At 45.7% G+C, this 20,676-nt stretch overlaps 1 protein-coding gene across 2 annotated transcripts in view; it reads right to left on the reverse strand.

The window, feature by feature from the left end:
* LOC130131346 (E3 ubiquitin-protein ligase HECW2-like) overlaps window positions 1-20,676 on the reverse strand; it is a 59,909-nt gene that overhangs the window by 29,166 nt on the left and 10,067 nt on the right. For both annotated transcript variants that reach the window (XM_056301007.1, XM_056301006.1), the window contains 7 exons: window positions 17,532-19,042; window positions 7,775-7,882; window positions 5,661-5,755; window positions 4,174-4,249; window positions 3,721-3,890; window positions 3,448-3,590; window positions 2,584-2,684 (listed from right to left, as the gene is read on the reverse strand). In XM_056301007.1, the coding sequence (XP_056156982.1) occupies window positions 2,584-2,684; window positions 3,448-3,590; window positions 3,721-3,890; window positions 4,174-4,249; window positions 5,661-5,755; window positions 7,775-7,882; window positions 17,532-17,982 (1,144 nt within the window). In that variant the 5' untranslated portion in view covers window positions 17,983-19,042. The remainder of the gene's footprint in view (window positions 1-2,583; window positions 2,685-3,447; window positions 3,591-3,720; window positions 3,891-4,173; window positions 4,250-5,660; window positions 5,756-7,774; window positions 7,883-17,531; window positions 19,043-20,676) is intronic.

Consider the following 20,676-nt stretch of genomic DNA (forward strand, 5'->3'; position numbering starts at 1 on the left):
CACCGGAAGGATGATGATAATGTTACTGTCCTTACTGAAAGTTGTGAGTGCATTCCTCTTGTCTCTGCTAACAATTGGACGGCGGTGGCTTCGCATTGCTTAGGCAGGCTGAAACTTTTGTCCGCAGTTGCTCCACTTCTGGGTCCGTGATGTTGTTACGGATCGCTGATTTTGTATTTGTGATCAGTTCCACTCGTGGGATTTGTCTCGGCGTGACAGCAAAATTCAGCCCCTTAGCAAGGATGTCTTTCTCCGCCTGGGTGAGTTGTCTCTAAGACAGATTCTTCACCCACTTGTCCACATCACTGGTGTGTGTCTGGGATCTGTCTCTCTGTCTGCTGTTGAGGGCACCGTCCATTGTCTCCCATTGTCTCTGGCGTGCAGCAAGTAGGTCGAACTTCTTTTGCTGCCTGGTTTCCGACTTTCCATGGAGATGAGCCTTCCCTATGAACTCAATCACATGTTGGAAAGTGGTCTCATCTAGATACAATTAAGTCTCTGTTGGATCTGCTCCTCTTTGCATTTCAAAGCATGGATGGCAAAATCAGTTTGTATCAACCGTTTGTTCAACAGCTGGCTCTGTGCCTTCTGCAGGATATGGCTAGCTCAGTGGCCCTTGACAGAAGATTTCATTAGGTATAATCCCGCTCTGTCTGCACCTGAGGCTAAATCTCAGATGGTTCCTGTAATCTGCCATTTTATGCGCCATTCGCTCGTACAAGTTTAAAGCAATCCTCACCGAAATGAGTCAAAATGTCTTGATGCATGCTCAACAATCCAGGTAAGGAAATCCCAGAAAGCTGAATCAGTTCATCTGGACACAACGTTTAGTGGGAGAAACTCAGCTGACTGCAGGTATCCCCAACCTCATTAACAGCGCGGTTGCATAACGACCGAAACCAGCGATCGGTTTCAAATGCAAATTGCCATTAATTAGAGTTACAATGGCCATGTGTACTATTCACAGAGGATTGGGGAATGGTTCCAGGAGATTTGGACGTAAATGGCGAAAATCAAATTGGAAGTTTTTTACCTATCTTGGCATGAGTGTTTATTGAAACACAAGCGTGCTTTATCTGTTGCAAAGCCCACTGAGGCAAATTTTAAATTTGTGATACTGGGCTAATACAAATAAAATTGACTTGACTTTTTCAGATACGAGAACTCACTTTCAAATAAAAATCTATTTTCGGCCCTTACAGCTAACTATATAATTAACATTGACCATTGTACAAATCCTCCTCCCTACTCTCTCTAAGAGGTTGCCTCAATGTGTTGTCATCCTTCTGACATTTAACTTGTTTCCATTAAAATAGTGAGCAAACGTCAAAGTTTTGAGCTGTTTTTGAGCAAAAAATAAACAATAAAAAAAATCTGTCGGTGGGCAAGACTGCATCATCAAAAACAAAAGAGGATTAACTAAAGAAACTTAAAAATATATTTCGCTTGATCTGCTTTCTAGGGCATTATCTCTTTATTATCATGCTCAATTATTCAACCTTAAAGGTACAAGCTGCAATTAACACATACAACAGATGTATGTATCATTTATTTCTTGCAACTGAGAAAATCAGCCCTTGCCATACTGCCTTCACTTCCTTTTGAGGCTTTGTGTTGTCTCCATTTCTCAAACAAATACACAATGTTGACTCGATGGCGAGACATGTCATGTTTCTTCTTATCAGTTGAGCACTCATTCTGTCACAGTCCTCTATACAGCCATGGTGGTGTATTCCATTACAGACTGTAAAGAACTTTCCATTCAGGTTCACAACTTTACATTTCATATTAACATGTTTCTTTGGTTGACTTTGGACTTCTTCAGGCCAAAACAGTGATTGCATTTTACTGGAAGAGTACAACTTCTCCATCACTAAATAGATGGATAAAAGAACTGTCAACTTGTCTTGGTCTGGAGAAACTGACATATAAGACTAAAGGGAAAGGGAAAGGGGAAGAACTTCGCTCAGATTTGGACCCCTTTCATTGACTTTTTGGAAAATACAAATACAAAAACTACCTGAAGTGAAGGATGGATCGAAGGGCCATATTTACCTTACATCATTGTATAGTGGAAATACTTCCAAATATAAACTCTCTGCCCTTTTTTCATGACTACTTTATTTTCTTTTATCTATTTATTTTTGTGCGTGGTTGTGTCAATGTAAATGTTTAGTTATTCAATGTATGTTCATTCTATACCATTAAAACCTCAATAAATATATTGGAGGAAAAAAAAGTTTCCTTAGTGAAATCATGATTACAGCCACATTCAGAGCAGTTCTGACAGGCTAGAAGTCTGAGGAGATACCTCAGCTTTGTCGTTTTAATATATACTTCATTATCGGCAAACAATAGAATATTTTTCCATCCTGTGGTTTTGTCACATTGTTCCTTGCTGGTGTGGTCTGTACACCAAACACACACACACACACACACACACACACACACACACACACACACACACACACACACACACACACACACAGAGTTTTGTGTATACACATGTACACACATGCACAGACACACACTTAAGCACGTCAACAGGCACAGACAAATGGACACACACACATTCTAACACACCTTCATGTCCAGTCGAGGTGATGGCCACTCTGAAAAGCAGCTGACCGCTGACATGATCCGTGGGTAGACGCCGACACAGACTGTAGCCAACAGGCTGGTCCCTGTTCACATTAACACACACACACACAAATATCTAATTTATCTATTTAAATAAACGAGCCATAACGAGGTTGCATGACACTCTTATTACATTATGTTATCACCGACATTCATCAACACACACACACACACACACACACACATCAGCTACAAAAAAAACCAGACAGATATATGGAAACACTATGCAAGTACACAAGCATCTATGCGCAAACGCACACATGAAAAACAGACCATGGTGTATCGTCTTTTGTAAATCAATAACAAATCAAAGCTGTAGCAACGAGACGCATGATAAATATTGATCAGTATTGTTTGAATCATGTTCAGTGACCATGGTAAAGTGGTGAAGGTCCATTTTTTTTCTTCCAGCCTACAGAGAGCAAGCGGTCCATCTTCCTCTTGCATTTTCTGTCTGTGGCTGAAATCTTTAATAGCATGTTACATTTTAGAGTTTTGCAAGAGGTCCATCTCCCTTCACTACATACAGCAGCATTCGTTTTAAGTGAATGGCCATTTAACATCAACCATTCACATTTCCTCTCAATCTGTTCTTGTTCTCTTTTTTCCCCCCTAAGTCAAATCAGAAAAATGCCAAATCCAGACAACATGTAATACTTGTGAGTTTACTCCCTGAAGAGAAATATTAGGGGGGGAAAACATGCACCTTTCAAGGACAAATCAGGCCTGAGTTGTTTGTAATTTGAATAAAACAAAACCAAAAAAATGTTGACTCTGTCCAGTATGTACACGGTTGTGTGTACTCACTCAGCTGTTGGCCCTTCTAGAAGTCGCTGTACCGGAATTGTCAGCTGACCCAAAAACCGCTTGATGATTGGCCGGCTCTTGGCAAACTTATCCTTCACTTCTATCTCCATCACATCTGTCATCAGAGCTACGAAAGTGTACTTCTACAGAGAGAGATGGGAGCAAACAGATTGAGGACAGAGAAATAAAAGAGAGACAGATACTGTGTTAAGAAAAAATAAATTGCTTATTTCACTCTTTGTGTTTCAATGACAGTGTGTGTGAGCTGCAGACCTCTCCATGCCAAACGGGGTTGGTGGTATTAGCTATGATAGAGGACCGTCTCTCCTGGCCGTGGTGGGTGAACTTGGGGAAGCCGCTCCTCTTCCCTGGCTGGATGGACATCTTTAGGTAGGGGTCAGGGTTAAAGAACATTCCTTTTTTTAAGCCTATCGCCCGGATATCTGAAAGAGGAAAAAAACACCACATTAAATAATATGTGTTGGCCTGTGGTTCGAATGTAATCTTTTTCCATATTGTTTGCATACACATACAGTATCCATCCATCCATTATCTTAACCGTTTATCCTGCTCTCAGGGTCGCGGGGATTCTGGAGCCTATTCCAGCAGTCATTGGGCGGCAGGCGGGGAGATACCCTGGACAGGCCGCCAGACCATCACAGGGCACACATACAGTAGCAGAAATACAAATGGAAATCAATGACTCTTTCAAATACATCCTCCCACCTGATAGAGTGAAGCTGACCAGTTTCCGACAGTGCTCGGTCCCTGATTGGTCATCTGCATGGCCCTGGCCACCCACCTAATCAGGAAATAACCAATGGAAAAGGAGTATGAACTGTGGGAGTCACTTACTGTATGAGACTCATGGGCCTGGGTGTAAAGTGAGCTCACTTCCACCCTGGGGATATATATAAACTTAGCACAAAAAGTAAGGAAATTTGTATTTGGTAGATTATTTCTTTGTTGTAACAATGCTTCTGGGCAATAAATGTTATATCAGGCACCTGATTGTCAGCACCTGGGGTACCAGAAGCTCAAAACAAGAGTCAATAGCAACAGCAAAATAAGCTGTTTGGCATTGGCAGGGAAAATTTGGCGAATTCTTCATGGGTGCAACCCACATACTCAGCTCTGCTGCTCATCCCACAAATGCATGTTCCTTAAAAATGTGGCACCATTTAAAAGGGAAATAAACAGGCTTTCCAACGGTATAAGATCTATTGCTAAGAAGCATTGTTACAACAAAGAAATAATCTACCAAACACAAATTTCCTTACTTTTTGTGATAAGTACATATCATCAGCTGCCAAAAGCCAACTAAGAGCTTGCTGTTACATTATATCTCTCTTTGTCTTACTTAACTGTACAAACTGAGCAGTGATTTCTGTTCAGTGGGACGACAATGGAGACAGACAGACAGAGAGAGAAGGGGGTGGCAAACAGGGAAACTGAAGAGGAGAAGAGGCCTGAGAGGGGGAGAAACAGTAAGGAGAACGAAAAAGAGAGAGGAGACAGAGATGTGCAAGTTGACAAATGTTTGTCCTCAAATAATGTGCCTTTAACATTCAGCCATGAACTGAGGAGCAATGAGAGAAAAGGACAAGGATGAAGAAGACAGGAAAGAAGGAAAAGCAGAGGGGGAGAAAAGAATCAAAAGACAGAGAGAATACCAGCAAGACCAGAGAAGATGTGCATCGAATCAACCCTCAAATTCTCGTTGTTGTCCTGTTGTTGAGGCAACACATTTTTCCACCCCTGCATGGAAACCCTGCCAACAAAGCACTTGTTTCAATGAATGGATGCTATTGACCTTGCATCACATCCCCTTCTTGAAGCAATGTGTTGTGATCTGGCTGCTGCTACGTGTATTTCACTTATCTTCTTGGATGGGGTGTGCCAGCACAGGGGGGATGTGGTGATCTGTGCGCTAATCTGACAAGATCACTGGGAGGGGAAGGCAACAGCTGGCAGCCAATCAGATGGAAGGATTATGGATTTGACGGTTTCATATCAGAAAACATCAGCTGCTCAGAGCAGCTTGGATAAGAGAGACAGAGAAGAGGGGAAGGAGACTGGAAAGAGGAAATTGAAAGTGATGTGGAGGAAGAATGACTGCCAATGTCGGCGAGATAGAATGAGAGAGAGACAGCAGATAGAGATACAGACATGCGCACATACACACACACACACACAAACACAAACACACTCACCGGTACTCCTGGGTTCTTAACAGTGATGCAGGGGGTGGTTGCTCTTAACGCGCCACTGACACCATGGTAGTACTTAAAACAGATTTTAGTCTCCGCTGTGGACAGCACACACACACACACACACACACACACACACACACACACACACACACACACACACACACACACACACACACACACACACACACACACACACACACACGTAAGCCTCAGCAATCTATCTCTCCAATAACATGTCTGTCGAGCATGTTTGATAAATACGAGAAAAATCAGGAAAAAAAATCTGAAAATAATTACTCATTAAGGAAGTAATATAACCCAGCCACTGAGGATGCACAAGCCAGTGCATTCTTAGTGCCGGTTCCAAGCCCGGATAAATGGGGAGGGTTGCGTCAGGGAGAGCATCTGGCGTAAAACCTTTGCCAAATCAAATATGTGGATCGTCAATCAGATCATAAACCAGATCGCTCGAGGCCCGGGTTACCAACGACCGCCACCGATACTGTTGGCCATCAGGGTGCCGATGGAAGCCATGCTACTGTTGGGCGAAGGAGGGGGGGAAGGCATGTCTAGAGGCAGCGGGAGAGGACAAAGGGTAGGAGCGTGGAGGTGAGAGTCAGAACTTTGAATGTTGGCACTATGACTGGTAAAGGGAGAGGGCTGGCTGATATGATGGAGAAAAGGAAGGTAGATATACTGTGTGTGCAAGAGACCAGGTGGAAGGGGAATAAGGCAAGGAGCATCGGAGGAGGGTTCAAACTCTTCTACCATAGTGCGGATGGGAGGAGAAATGGGGTAGGGGTAATTCTTAAGGAAGAATATGTCAAGTGTGTTGGAGATGAAGAGCGTGTTGGACAGTGATGAGCATGAAATCGAAGGTGTGATGATGAATGTTATCAGTGCATATGCCCCGCAAGTTGGATGCGAGATGGAAGAGAAAGAAGAATCCTGGAGTGAGTTGGATGAAGCGATGGAGAAGGTACCCAAGGAGGAGAGAGTGGTTATTGGAGCGTACTTCAATGGGCATGTTGCAGGCAGAATGGAGTGGGTGGAGAAGAGTGTCTTGAGTGATATTTGACAGAAGGGTACCAGCAAGAGCTAAAGGGAAGGTTTACAAGATGGCAGTGAGACCAGCTATGTTGTATAGCTTGGAGACGGTGGCATTGACGAAAAGTCAGGAGGCGAAGCTGGCAGAATTGAAGATGCTACGATTTTCATTGGGAGTGATGAAGGACACGATTAGGAATGAGTATAATAGAGGGACAGATCAGGTTGGATGGTTTGGAGACAAAGCAAGAGAGGCGAGATAGAGATGGTTTGGACATGTGTGGAGGAGAAATACTCAGAATATTGGGAGAAGGATGCTGAATATGGAGCTGCCAGGGAAGAGGAAGGGGAAGGCCAAAGAGGAGGTTTATGGATGTGGTGAGGGAGGACATGCAGGTGGCTGGCATGACGGAGGAAGATGCAGAGGACAGGAAGAGATGGAAACGTATGATCCGCTGTGGCGACCCCTAATGGGAACAGCTGAAAATAGTAGTAGATGAAGGAAGTAATATCAGAAACCCTAACACACAGAGACTTACGGTTATTTTGATTGACTTACAATGCATGCATTCCTGAACACCTTAATCCTACCCCAAGTGCCTTACTTTCAAAGTGTACTTAGTTTGTTGTAAAACAGAAACTGTATTTAAACTGTATTTAAAAGGATATAAAGAGGTTTAACTGCATCTGATATTATTACAGAGCTGATCAATTAAAGAGCAATGTTGATGCTATCCTTTAACCTCTTGACTATAACCCAGTTCTTACATATGTGTGTGTGTGTGGGGGGGCTCTTTAAAATGAGGGCCACTCAAAAAAGTCCCCCAAAAGTCCTACATATTCCATGATGTGGATTCAAACAGGTCTTCACAAGAAGATATAGAGAGAGAGCACGAGAGAGACAAGTAAAAGAAAACAAGTAAAAGTGGGGTAGTAAAAGAGAGAAGCTAGGGAAGACAGGAGAGCAGGAGAAATAAAGACTAAAAGAAATGAGATTGGATTAAAATAAACAAAAAACAACAGCACAGACAAAGGCGAGAGAGAGGGAGATTGACACAAACACACACACTCCATGAAGTAGGGTCCCGCCTCCAGTCTCCAGACGATCTGTCCTTTCTGGGTGCCGTTCACTCCGCGGTCCTTTGAGTCCCACACGTTGGCCACACACGTCTCATCTGGAACACACACACACACACACACACACACACACACACACACACACACACACACACACACACACACACACACACACACACACACACACACACACATTTTATAATGTCTGGTCATATCTTAATTAAAGAAACAAAAGGAGGAACTTGTAAATAAAGATTACAATAACCAGACAGATTTGTTTGGACATCATTTATTTGGGCATGGGTTCATATCATTTGTACATAGAAATCCACTGCTTTATGCACAAAAAGGGAAATAACCACAACTTCCAACATTTTTTCTCTATTTATGTTGCAGCGATATAACACTACATTAGTAGCCAGAATACCAGGCAGTCTTCTTTGTGTCTCTGAAACGATGCAAAATTGTGTCTGCCAAAATTACCTGCTTTGCCCGTAGACTGCATTGTATCAAGAAAATGAGATAACAACATTATATGTAGTGTTGGTATTTGCATTTTTGTATACCTGCACCGGTGCAACCTATAAAAAAAAAATCATGGGCAGCTGGAGCCTTGTCTATGCTACAGATTTATTTCATAAAGATCTATAACCTTTAAGATTTCTGTCTTAAAATGTGCATCAACTCGTTTACACAGATTAAAAGGTGGGATAATGGTATTTAGCTGGTATAGCCTCCATCACATCCCTGCCTGGAGGTTATGATTTATGCTTTAATGGTGGGAATAATGGAAGGAACCTCACTAAGAGAGATGAAGGGTTGATTTGATGCGACAATAAGCCTATCAGAGATCATCTACTGAGATTAAATGGCTAAATGAAGCCTCTGTTATGGCTTCTTTTTCTCCTCATTTGTCATCCAAAGCATTGAATTGTCAATTAGGAGTGTGTGAGAGCGATTCATACATGACGCTTGCTTGCTTTTAATCTTTGACCATGTATGACCATGTTTAACTTTATTTTACATTGCTTAGATAGATGCTTAAAGTCCACGTGTAACAGAACAAAGGTAGTCTTATAAGGTGTCTGCTCCATGTGAACACATAAAGGCGTATTGTGAACTGTTGGTTGATAGCAGAGGAATGTGTGGGAAACTCACTGAGTGCAGCAAGTCTGGACACAGTAATTGGGGAAATGGCCTTGGTGGGATGTGAGACATGAGATAAGGGGGGGAAGAACAGATAACTGCCCTATAACAGAGACTGTACAGTACCCCCCCCCCCTTTACTCCCCAATTGTACCCAGCCGACCAATTACCCCACTCTTCCGAGTGGTCCCGGTGGCTGTTCCACCCCCACTGCAGATCCGATGAGGGCTGCAGGCTACCACATGCCTCCTCCGATACATGTGGAGTCCCCAGCCGCTTCTTTTCACCCGACAGTGAGGAGTTTTGCCAGGGGGGCGTAGCATGTCAGAGGATCATGCTACTGGATCAGCAGAGTGGGTGGAGCAGTGACCGGGACGGCTCGGGAGAGTGGGGTAATTGGCTGGATACAATTGGAGAGAAACAGGAGAAGAAGAAAAAAATTCCCTCCTGCCTGGCACAGACAGTGAGGAGGAGTCCGTGCCCTTCACCTGCTCCCAGACACCCACTAAAAGGACAAAGAGGGGTGGGGCATGTTGGCCTTCTTTAACGAGCAGGCTAAAAAGGAGTAAGCAAGGGATGTTGTGCTATACGACCGAAATGAAAAATTCCTTGCACTTTTTGCAGAACTTGTTAAAAAACACAAAAGAACCTTATATGGAGTCCTATTGTGTTAACTGAAATAAGTCCAATACAAAGCTCTTCAGTTGCTGAATGAATGGAACAGTATTGAGCAGCACACTGTTTCAATCCACAAACAAAACAATGATCAGTGAGTCCATTCCAAACATCTGCTGCTGCATCTCGCTTCAAAAGTTAGGTGTGCAGTGTACATCGGGGCCACGTAAAATTGACCTATTCATAAATTCTTTTGACTCGAGAGGAAAACCTTCATCACCCAGACTGTCCCAGAGCATCCTATCTGTTTGCCATCTTTTTTTTTTCTTTTGAAAAATGTCTTAACAAATTAATGGGTGTAAAAACAGCTGGCAGCCATCAGATGATGCCATAAACTGTTGCAGAAGCTAAAAACAAGTCTAATAGCGGTTAAGTGGAAGACATGTAAACTGCCCTGCTGGTTCCCCATGACTCAACCAAAGAAACTTTCAGATCCGCTGATATCGGCTACCAAGATCAGTGGTCTCCGATTTTTCTGCTACACAAGGATTTTTGTCCTCCACCACCGCCATACTGACGTATTACACACAGAGTTCCAGCTTGTAAACCAAGTGAAACTTTTAACCCAAAAAGGAGAAATCCAACTTCATATAGACAGGATTTATCTACCTAAAAGGGGTGGTACTCAATCAGCAAATCAGTCATTTTAACTCATTGTCTTGTTTTGCTCCCTGAGGATGTTGATCACTGTATTTTCTTCTAACATGTTGGTCAGAGTTGTTATAGGTTTTTCCCCCCATTTCTAACGCTGATCATGCTCTCAGATTGAAACCAAATACGTTATTTCTGTGTAAAAGTTGGGGTTTATTGCTCCAAAAAAATCTTGCTAATGTTCAGAAGTCGATATTGGCGTGTCTGGTGGTTTTGCAGAAAGGTAACCGTGGCCAGGACTGAGAAATCTCCCCACTGGTGATAAACCATATCCTTGAAAAGGGCTGTTCGGCCGACAAACATCTAATATCTGTCCCGCTGAAAGGATGACAAATGGCCCTTGTCTGATGAGATCAGTGTTTGTGTCTGTCAGCCTGAGTCTCTAGCCAGCTCCCTCACCTCCCTCCCCCACCCGCCTCCCATACCCCCTCTCTCTCACACACGTATGGTGTTCTCTGTCATAACAGGTCACCATCAAGCGCTTTTGAGGATGACAGGAAATAAGTATCGCTCTCTCTCTCACACACACACCTATCTCTCTCTCTCACGCACACACATCTCTCACACACACACAGACCTCTTTCTCTCTCTCTCTCTCTCTCTCTCTCTCTCTCTCTCTCGCTCACACACACACACACACACACACACAAACAGTGTCCCCTGTCACACCAGGTCATCATCACTAAACCCTGAGCCTCTGAGGGTGGCAGAGGATGGTTATTTCTCACATGTACACAGGGCGCGCACGCACACACACACACACACACACACACACACACACACACACACACACACACAAAAACACACAAATACACACAGTAGTTTGACCCGGTAACCCTACAATACTCAAAGCTTCATAAACTGTTAGTTATATCAGTGACACATTCACACAAAGACACACAACCACGATCTACGTGCACATGGGCGCACACGGAGTTACAAATGCAGTCTCAACATCTCTCCCACACACCACAACTCTTAAGCTTGTTTTATGGTCGTCCGTGGTGATCACGTGATGGCCACGTAAGAACCACGCCGTTGCTTGGACGCCGTCATGAGACCGTGATGGTTCTGCGTGGGGTTTACGTGTCGAGATGCAATTCAAAATTCGATGAGGTGGCCCGGTGTTTGATATGCGGTCCCATCCAGGAGAGCATATGGTAGATTAGAGGGACTTTCTTGCCGCCTGCATCACCGCTGCTGGTCGCCATTGATTTTTTCCACACGTGCGAACCGGTCCCTCAGATTCTTCCACTTCAGCTTGCATTCATCGACCGACAACCCGGTGTTCCGAGAGATCCGCTCCCACGAGTTGGTGGACATCTGATGGTCCTTATCATTTCTCGCGGACACCTCGTACAGGTTTGCGTGCTTGCGAACTTCCTCCGCCAGACGCTCTTCCAAGTTGTTCATTCTACACTCTGGATTCTATCGACTTGATAGCTGAATGAAAGAATGTGCGAAAAACGCAGAAGATAAAACTCTACACTGAATACAACTCAAACAATGCGCTACAAAACCAACCAGCTGACTCGAAGACGTTTAAAAATGGCGGTGTTTCTCGAGCAGAAACCGGAAAAGCGGCCTCCAGCGGATGTGGTTAGTGGACCAATCACAACCAATGCTGCTGCGCTCGGGCTACGTCGCCTCGACGTGCGTCTAGGATTTCGGGGAGGCACACGTCAGGCCCTTGCGGTGGACGTAAGGGGGGGCCGCAAGGACGTAATGGGTGAACGCTCGGGTATAAATTGCCACGACGTAATGGTATAAATCCCGCATTACAGACTATGATCGACTCCATGGGGGCTTGGCCAATAGCCAGGCTGGAAACTGCGCTTTTCCCTGGGGAAAACCGCTGCAGAAATCCCCCAGCCAGGGTCAATGTGACCAAAGAACTGCAGTGCCCTTTCTCTTTTATAGTGTTCTTTCCCTCTCTCTCTCTCTCTCTCTCTCTCTCTCTCTCTCTCTCTCTCTCTCTCTCTCTCTCTCTCTCTCTCTCTCTCTCTCTCACTCACTCACACACCTCAACCACTCACTCACTTACCTCAACCACACCACTCACTCACTCATTCACCTCAACCACCACTCACTCACTCACACACCTCAACCACCACTCACTCACCTCAACCATTCATTCACTCACCCCAACCACCACTCGCTCACTCACACACCTCAACCAATCACTCGCTCACTCACTCACTCACCTTAACCATTCACTCACTCGTTCACTCACCCCAACCACCACTCGCTCACTCACACACCTCAACCAATCACTTGGCTCACTCACTCACTCACTCACTCACTCACTCACTCACTCACTCACTCACCTTAACCATTCACTCACTCGTTCACTCACCCCAACCACCACTCGCTCACTCACACCTCAACCACCACTCGCTCGCTCACTCACTCACTCACTCACTCACTCACTCACTCACTCACTCACTCACTCACTCACTCACTCACCTCAACCAATCACTCAACCATTCACTCACTCACTCACCTCAACCACTCACTCACCTTAACCATTCACTCACTCACTCACTCACCTCAACCCCCACTCACCCACTCACTCTTTCTTTCACTCACTCACTCACCTCAACCATCACTCTCACTCACCTCAACCACCACTCACTCACTCAAATCACCACTCACTCACACACCTCAACCACCACTCACTCACTCACTCACTCACCTCAACCACCACTCACTCACTCACTCACCTCAACCACCACTCACTCACTCACACACCTCAACCACCACTCACTCACCTCAACCACTCTCACTTACCTCAACCACCACTCGCTCACTCACTCACTCACTTACTCAATCTCTCTCACACTCACCTCAACATCACTCTCACTCACTCACCTCAACCACCACTCACTCACTCACACACCTCAACCACCACTCACTCACCCACCTCAACCACTCACTCACTCCCTCACCTCAACTATTCACTCACTCATTCACTCTCTCAACCACCACTCACTCTCTCACTCAACTCCACTCAACTCAAAACACACACACACACACACACACACACACACACACCTTTCACTTCCCAGCCAAAGCTGATCTTTCTCACCTAGTTCCTGGCAGAAAGCACAGGACAGATTGCAGAGATCTCACTGCCGCTGCCTGTACAGTAGTAATACAAACATTGACTCAGCCATATGTTTAGCCATATGCCATGCCTCGCAACAGTTAAACAGGCCGGGCCACCTTTGAGACCGCTTATTCAAGGTAGAAGGTTGTTACTGTTCAATAGGCTTGTTAAACTGTGATGATGGCCTCATGATGAACATTGACCACCGTCATGTCAGTGCCCTCAGCATCACACATCCAACCTCATCAAACCTTCACCAACAGTATTTGGTGAAATCATGATCATTGTGTGATGCATGTTCCAGTGCTGGTTTATCAGGCCTTTTTTTTTTTTGTTCTTTGTTTTTATTTGATGGAGACACACTTGATTCTAATTTCATCTTTTACACTTCTTTGCATTTAACAGGTTTTCATTTGGATAAAGACGTGCCTTGTTGCAAAACATCGACAGTTATAGTATGAAAGGGAGGCACTAAAGATGCTGTGCGTGCGTGTGTGTACGCACGTCAGAGTTATCGTTTTGTATTGTCCATTAGTTTTTATTTTTATTTCCTTTTTAATTTTCATTTCTAATTCAGTTTAGTTTCAGTAAGTGTACAGAGTGGGTTTGCTCTTTTCATTTTTATTGTTTCAAAATTTTTAGTTTAGTTTTTATTAGTTTTAGTATTGGGGCACGGCGGCAGCGGCGCAGTCCAAGGTTCAAGTCCCGGGGTTGTCCAACCTTGGGGGTGGTCCTGGGTCGTCCTCTGTGTGGAGTTTGCATGTTCTCCCCGTGTCTGTGTGGGTTTCCTCCCACAGTCCAAAGACATGTAGGTCAGCTGAATCGGCCGTACTAAATTGTCCCTAGGTGTGAATGTGTGTGTGTCTGTGTGAATGTGTCAGCCCTGTGATGGCCTGGAGGCCTGTCCAGGGTGTCTCCCTGCCTGCCGCCCAATGACTGCTGAGATAAGCTCCAGGATCCCCGCGACCCTGAGAGCAGGATAAGCGGTTTAGATAATGGATGGATGGATTATAATATGGGGGGTATTGGTCAGGAGCAAGATTTAAGAAGTGACTCAGTAAACATATGCACCAATGCCTCCTCATGCTTGTTGTGTTGACAAATTTGACCAAATTGACAAAGTAAAACTAAAGACATTTTCAACATATTTTTATTTTATTTTGGTTAGTTTTGTAAGTACACAATATCGTTTCAGTTAGTTTTTTTGTTTTGTTTTTTTTGCTTTTGATTTTTCTCGCTTTTTCTCCCTAATTGTACTTGGCCAATTACCCCACTCCACGGAGCCGTCCCGGTCGCTGCTCCGTCCCCTCTGCTGATCCAGGGAGGGCTGCAGACTACCACATGCCTCCTCCGATATATGTGGAGTCGCCAGCTGCTTCCCTTCACCTGACAGTGAGGAGTTTCGCCAGGGGGACGTAACGCGTGGGAGGATCACGCTATTCCCCCCAGTTCCCCCTTCCACCCCGAACAGGTACCACGACCGACCAGAGGAGGCGCTAGTGCAGCAACCAGGACACATACCCACATCCGGCTTCCCACCCGCAGACACGACCAATCGTGTCTGTTGGGATGCCCGACCAAGTCGAAGGTAACACAGGGATTCAAACCGCTGACCCCCATGTTGGTAGGCAACAGAATAGACTGCTACGCTACCTGGACAGCCAGTTTTTGTTTTTTCTAAAGTCTACTTTTTATTTTTATTTCAGTTAACTCAAATGTCTTTTTCACACCTAGTTTTAGTTTATAGCTTAGTTTTAGTTAACTATAATAACCTTGTGTGTGTGTTTGAGAGAGCAAGCGAGAGAGAGAGAGAGCGAGAGAGAGAAGGGATGAGTGAGTGTGTCTGAGTGTGTGTGAAACAGGAGATGAATCTTACTTATGCGGTACTGATGCTGACTCAACATTATTTTTCATCAAATCACTCTTCACTCTCTTTCAAACACACGCGCGCACACACACACACAAAATCCTCCAGCCTGCTAATGTAGCATGAGTGGTGCTGATGTAATACTGTAACCTTCAAGAGATGAGTTACAAGTCACAACCTCTGCTGCCACAGCGCTTACTTATCTCTGGGCTTTAGCAGTTCATGTCAAACTACCACACAGATCCGTGGGCTGGCAGACAGCGAAAAGATGAGACACACAAACAGATAAGAGGACGCATGGAAAAACAAGTACGACGTTCATCAGCAGGCCAAAAGACAGCAGTGTTTCTCCTATAATTGCACCGGCCTGGCAGGCCACCAGGCCAATGAGAACCCCCACCCCCCTCGCCTGGCCAAAATAAAATCCTTTTTTGAATGCCAAAAATAACACTCGGAAATCAATAATCATTTGCGTTTGGGAGCCTCTGTGTGCCACTGCTCCAAAACGTGAGTCAACCTCTGTGTTGTTGCCTGAGAAACACTTAATGCAGAGGGCGTCCGGGCAGCTTGGCAGTCTATTCCGTTGCCTACCAACACGGGGATCCCGGTTCGAATCCCCGTGTTGCCTCCGGCTTGGTCGGACGCCCCTACAGACACAATTGGCCGTGTCTGCGGGTGGGAAGCTGGATGCGGGTATGTGTCCTGGTCGCTGCACTAGCGCCTCCTCTGGTCGGTCGGGCCGCCCAATCGGGGGGGGGGGACTGGGGGGAATAGCATGATCCTCCCACGCGCTACGTCTCCCTGGTCAAACTCCTCACTGTCAGGTGAAAAGAAGTGACTGGCGACTCCACATGTACCGGAGGAGGCATGTGGTAGTCTGCAGCCCTCCCCAGATCAGCAGACGGGGTGGAGCAGCGATCGGGATGGCTCGGAAGAGTGGGGTAATTGGCCGGGTACAATTGGGGAGAAAAAGGGTGGGGAAAACACTTAATGCAATGTGAGGGCCACTGCTATAAGAATCCCTTTAAATTACTGCGTCGTGAGAGGGAGAGCATATGGTTAGCTTACGTGAGCATGGCGCTGCCTAAAAAGAGAAAAAGCTCTAACGTGGGGGACGGACAGCAAAATATATAAAGTTTTTCTCCAAAACCTGCAGAGCCTAACCACAGCTGACCATGCCAGTTAAGCAATATTACACGAGAGAGTGTGCTTTACCCCTCACTATTGGCACGACACTGATGCGGTCAGGACCGAGGCGCTTGCGCGGAGATACGTAAGCATCACTGACGTGCCAATAATGATGGTAAAGCACACCCTCTCATGTAATATTGGGATTATACAACGATTACTGACAAAATAAAAGATATAAGCAAAATGTATTCATATTGTGGGGTAATTTGCTCTCCAAAAAAAAATTGCTAGCGTTATCTCAACAACCAATTTTTGGGTGGCTTTTTGCTAATCAAGCTTTTCGGGTTGTCTAAGTTACCTTTGAAATAAAGAACAAAAAATATTTCAGATTTATTAGGCGATGCCATTTAGATTACTGTAATCAATCAAGGAGGGGCTGTTTGTAGAAACTGATTTGCATATTACCATTAAAAGAACAAAAGCCCATGCTGGATCTCTGCCATCTATTCAGCAGGTGACGCTGCAGAGCTGTTTGAGGGGCTGGCCTCCACAGGCCCGACGTTTCCTTGGCTGGTGCGTAACATATTGCGCCACCATTTTCTCTTACGTTGCCATGGAAATATGTATAGTTCTAATCAATGGCGGAGTAATATTTATAGTGATGAGGCACAACAGCATGCCTAGGTGCGCTGTCATGCTGATTTGATAACATTCTAAATGTCTAGTTGACCAATCAGATTGCTTGGTTGGAAATACCCATTGTATGATATGCCATCCTGCGTGCCTCGTCTGTTTAGGGGTTTTTTTTCGGTACGTACCACCAGGCCTGAAAAAATTCTAGGGGTAACACTGGACTGACAGAGACAAGACAGACAGAGAGACAGGCAGACAACCAGGGAGGACTATACGCTTGCATAGCTCATCATAAAAATCTGTCCATCCTTACTTAATGTATAGGTAGTATAAACAAATCTGAAATAACTAAGCTAACGAGAACAGAAAAAGAACTGACATTTGTTTAGAAATATAAAAAAAAATAAACAATCAAAAAAAAAAGATTTGACAGTTATGATGCAACCCCTCCAAACTTTTACTTTAGTGTGTGTGTGTGCGTGTGTGTGTGTGCAAATGCAAGATGTCTTCATTCATAAGTGTGGCTCATGCTCACCGATGTGGTACAGGCCGATCCAGTCGGTGGCATCAACTTCCTCCTTGATGTCCCAGGAGATGACCAGGTGGGCGTGGCCCAGGGTCAGCTGGTATGTGGACGCCGTCAGTGATGAGCGGCTCTCTGACGTCACCAGGTCCGTGTCGCTATTGGCCCGTTGCAGCCCCATCCCCGCCTCTGGTTGGGCCGTCGTCATGGGCGGTGAGCGTGATGATGACAGGGACGAGGAAGAAGGAGGGAGGCAGAAGGAGGGCCTGCCTGCGCTCTGCGCCGACAGGCTGCGGAGGTTCTCGGGGCCGAGGGTGTATGGCCGCGCGTGTGGGTTCCGACGTCGCACAGCCAGCAGATGCTCCCGGGCGCTGCCGTTGGCTGCCGCCGAGGATGAAGGTGAGATGGAAGAGGAGGAGGAAGTAGATGGAGCAGAGGCAGCACTGCTTGCGGTGGTCGCCATAGTAACCGGCGGAGAGGTGGGGGGAGTTGGGGCAAAAACTGGAGGAGAGGGGCAGGGATGGGGATGGTGGTGTTGATGGTGGGGGGGGCGGGGGCGGGGAGGGAGGAGAGCCGTTGTGAGGGAGGGGCGAATGGTTAATGCAGGAGACAGATAGAGACAGAGAGAGATAGAGAGACCTATGCAGGTAGCCCCAGCCTGCTCAGCTGGATGTATCTACAGGAGCCTCATGTAGCTTTGAAGCCACCAATGAGGGACCAAGGGATGGATGGATGGATGGATTGACAAATGCACAGACTGGGAAAGAGATAACACTCTGTCTCTCTGCTTATTTCCACAGCCAGGCGTGGGCGATAAGCATTCACACTGTCAATTCCCAGGCTTGAGTGAGGCACCTTTCTTTTCTTTTGAAAACGGTTCAAAGAGCTGACGGAGGGAGAGCCGTCTTTTTTGTTTACTCAGTGGCCTGCTCTTCAACTCTGGCAATCCTTTGAGCAAGGCACTTTGGAGTTCTCAATAGTCCATAAGCCGCTATTTAGTGCCCCTCCCCCTCCTCCTGGTGCTGGCCAAAGATCAGGCAGGTCGGAGTTTAACCAACGTTCTCACTCTGTTTCAAAAGCAGTGTCGTTGACGATCAGGAAGCCAATCTGAGAACTGGAAAAGTCATTTATATCAGGTTTAGGAGAGAATACATCTTGGTTGCCACTGAAAAGGGGAATTAATCACCGTAGTCGACTCTACTCCAACCTTTGATCCCCACACAGTTTTTAAACACAACTACTTAGCAAGTGGTACAGTCCATTCAACACTGTTGGAGCTCATGGGTTGTGACTATCTTGCTAAAGGGCACTTGAGTAGATACTGAATCACGAAGGCTCCTTGTTAAGAGACCCACTGTGAAAAGGATAGAAAGGGAAGGAGAGATGGCGAGACCGGGGGAGGAGGAGAGAGAGAGGGCGGGCGGGCGATCCTGCTGCTCTTCACTCTTCTGCTCGGACAGGAGGGGATGATGAGAGAATGATCCCACCATCCGCAGGGAGAAGAGTGGAGGGAGGTTGGAGACCTATTGGAGAGAGAGAGAGAGAGAGAGAGAGAGAGAGAGAGAGAGAGAGAGAGAGAGAGAGAGAGAGAGGGTGGGGAGGGAGGGTGGAGTGAAAGTGAGTGAGAAAAAAGGGGGAGGAAGACAAGAAGGGAGGGGATGATCAATATTTCATGGTCATATAGCTGCCATGTAAAGATATATGTTTAGTATGAACAGCGATCGATACCGGGTATCGCCCGGTGAGACCCGGAGTCATTTCCTTATTCTAATCTTCTTTTTTTTTACTGTCCGCTCAAGGTTTAAAAGACCTTGAAAAATAATATTAATGATATTGCCACCATTGTGCAAAAAATATTAGGCCCACTTTTGCTGCTTGAAATCCGACACCACAGCTAAAAGACCGACTTAAAACTCACTCCGTGACAGCAAAAACGAACGCTGGACAGAAGAAAGAACCCCCTTTTTTGTGTATGTGTGTGTGTGTGTATGTGTGTGTGTGTGGGGGGGGGGGGTTCTAACGCTTCAAAAGCTGACGTTGGGTTGACATGAGGTTTTCAGCTGAAAGCAACAATAACTGAGAGATGGAGCCCTGCTCGATTTCCTGTGTGTGAAGAGAAACTTCAAATGCATCTGTTAATTACTCCCAGAGAGCATTTACACTCACACGAGTTCCCACACGTTTTATTCTCCTGTGACATTTCCGTCTCTCTATCCATCCATCCATCTATCTATCTATCTATTTATTATGGATTTTTAAAGCACTTCCTGAATGTCTGAAGCTGAGAGGAAATAGAATCTTATCTCCATCTTGAATCTGTCGGTCTGTCACCTGCAGTAATGTAAGACAGTTCAGTTGTATTTATTTCTGAGCTACCTGTCTTCCCTCCTGTCGCACCTCCTCTCTCTCCATCTCTCTCCCTCATACCAACACCTTTCTCCTTCTTTCTCAAAGACACTTGCTTGCTCACTCTCCCAACCGCTACATCTCCCTTTAGATAACTCTCGCCATCTCCATCTCTCTCTCTCACACACACACGTGGTCGAGCGCACACTGTCCCCAGGGAGTGGTATCAAAATTAGCCGTGTAAAACCTTGCTCCTGAAAACAGTAACATGGTGGGACAGAACCGATCGGGGGAGAGAGAGAGAGAGAGAGAGAGAGAGACAGAGACAGAGACAGAGATGACAGAAAGGCACTGAGGCCGGTATTGGAGAGACAGAAGGAGAGAAATGAGAAGCAGTATTGAGACAGCGAGGGAGCAGTGCGTGAAGTGTGTGAGCAACAGAAAAGAGAGAACAGCTGAAAAGAGAGAGTAGAGAGAGAAGGAGAAGAGAGAGAGACAGTCGGCAGATGGAGGTGGAGAGGGCACTGAAAGGTGTTTGACAGAGCGTGAGAAAGGACCGAGGGGGACAAGAGTGTGAGTGAAATAGAGACTGCATGTAAGATACAGTACAGGAAACAGATAGGAGCAGAGGAGGAGGAGGAGGAAATGAGGGAGAACAGGAGATGAAAGAGAGAGTGAGAGAAGCGACACAGCTAGAGCCACCATACCGTTGAAACAGGGAATCCATAAGCAAGGATTAGACGGTACGTCACTGTGTGGTTCTTCAGCAGACACCGAAACCAAACTGAAAAACATTCAGCGCATTTCAATT

Source organism: Lampris incognitus, chromosome 21, assembly GCF_029633865.1.
Source record: "Lampris incognitus isolate fLamInc1 chromosome 21, fLamInc1.hap2, whole genome shotgun sequence".
Taxonomy (NCBI): Eukaryota; Metazoa; Chordata; class Actinopteri; order Lampriformes; family Lampridae; genus Lampris; species Lampris incognitus.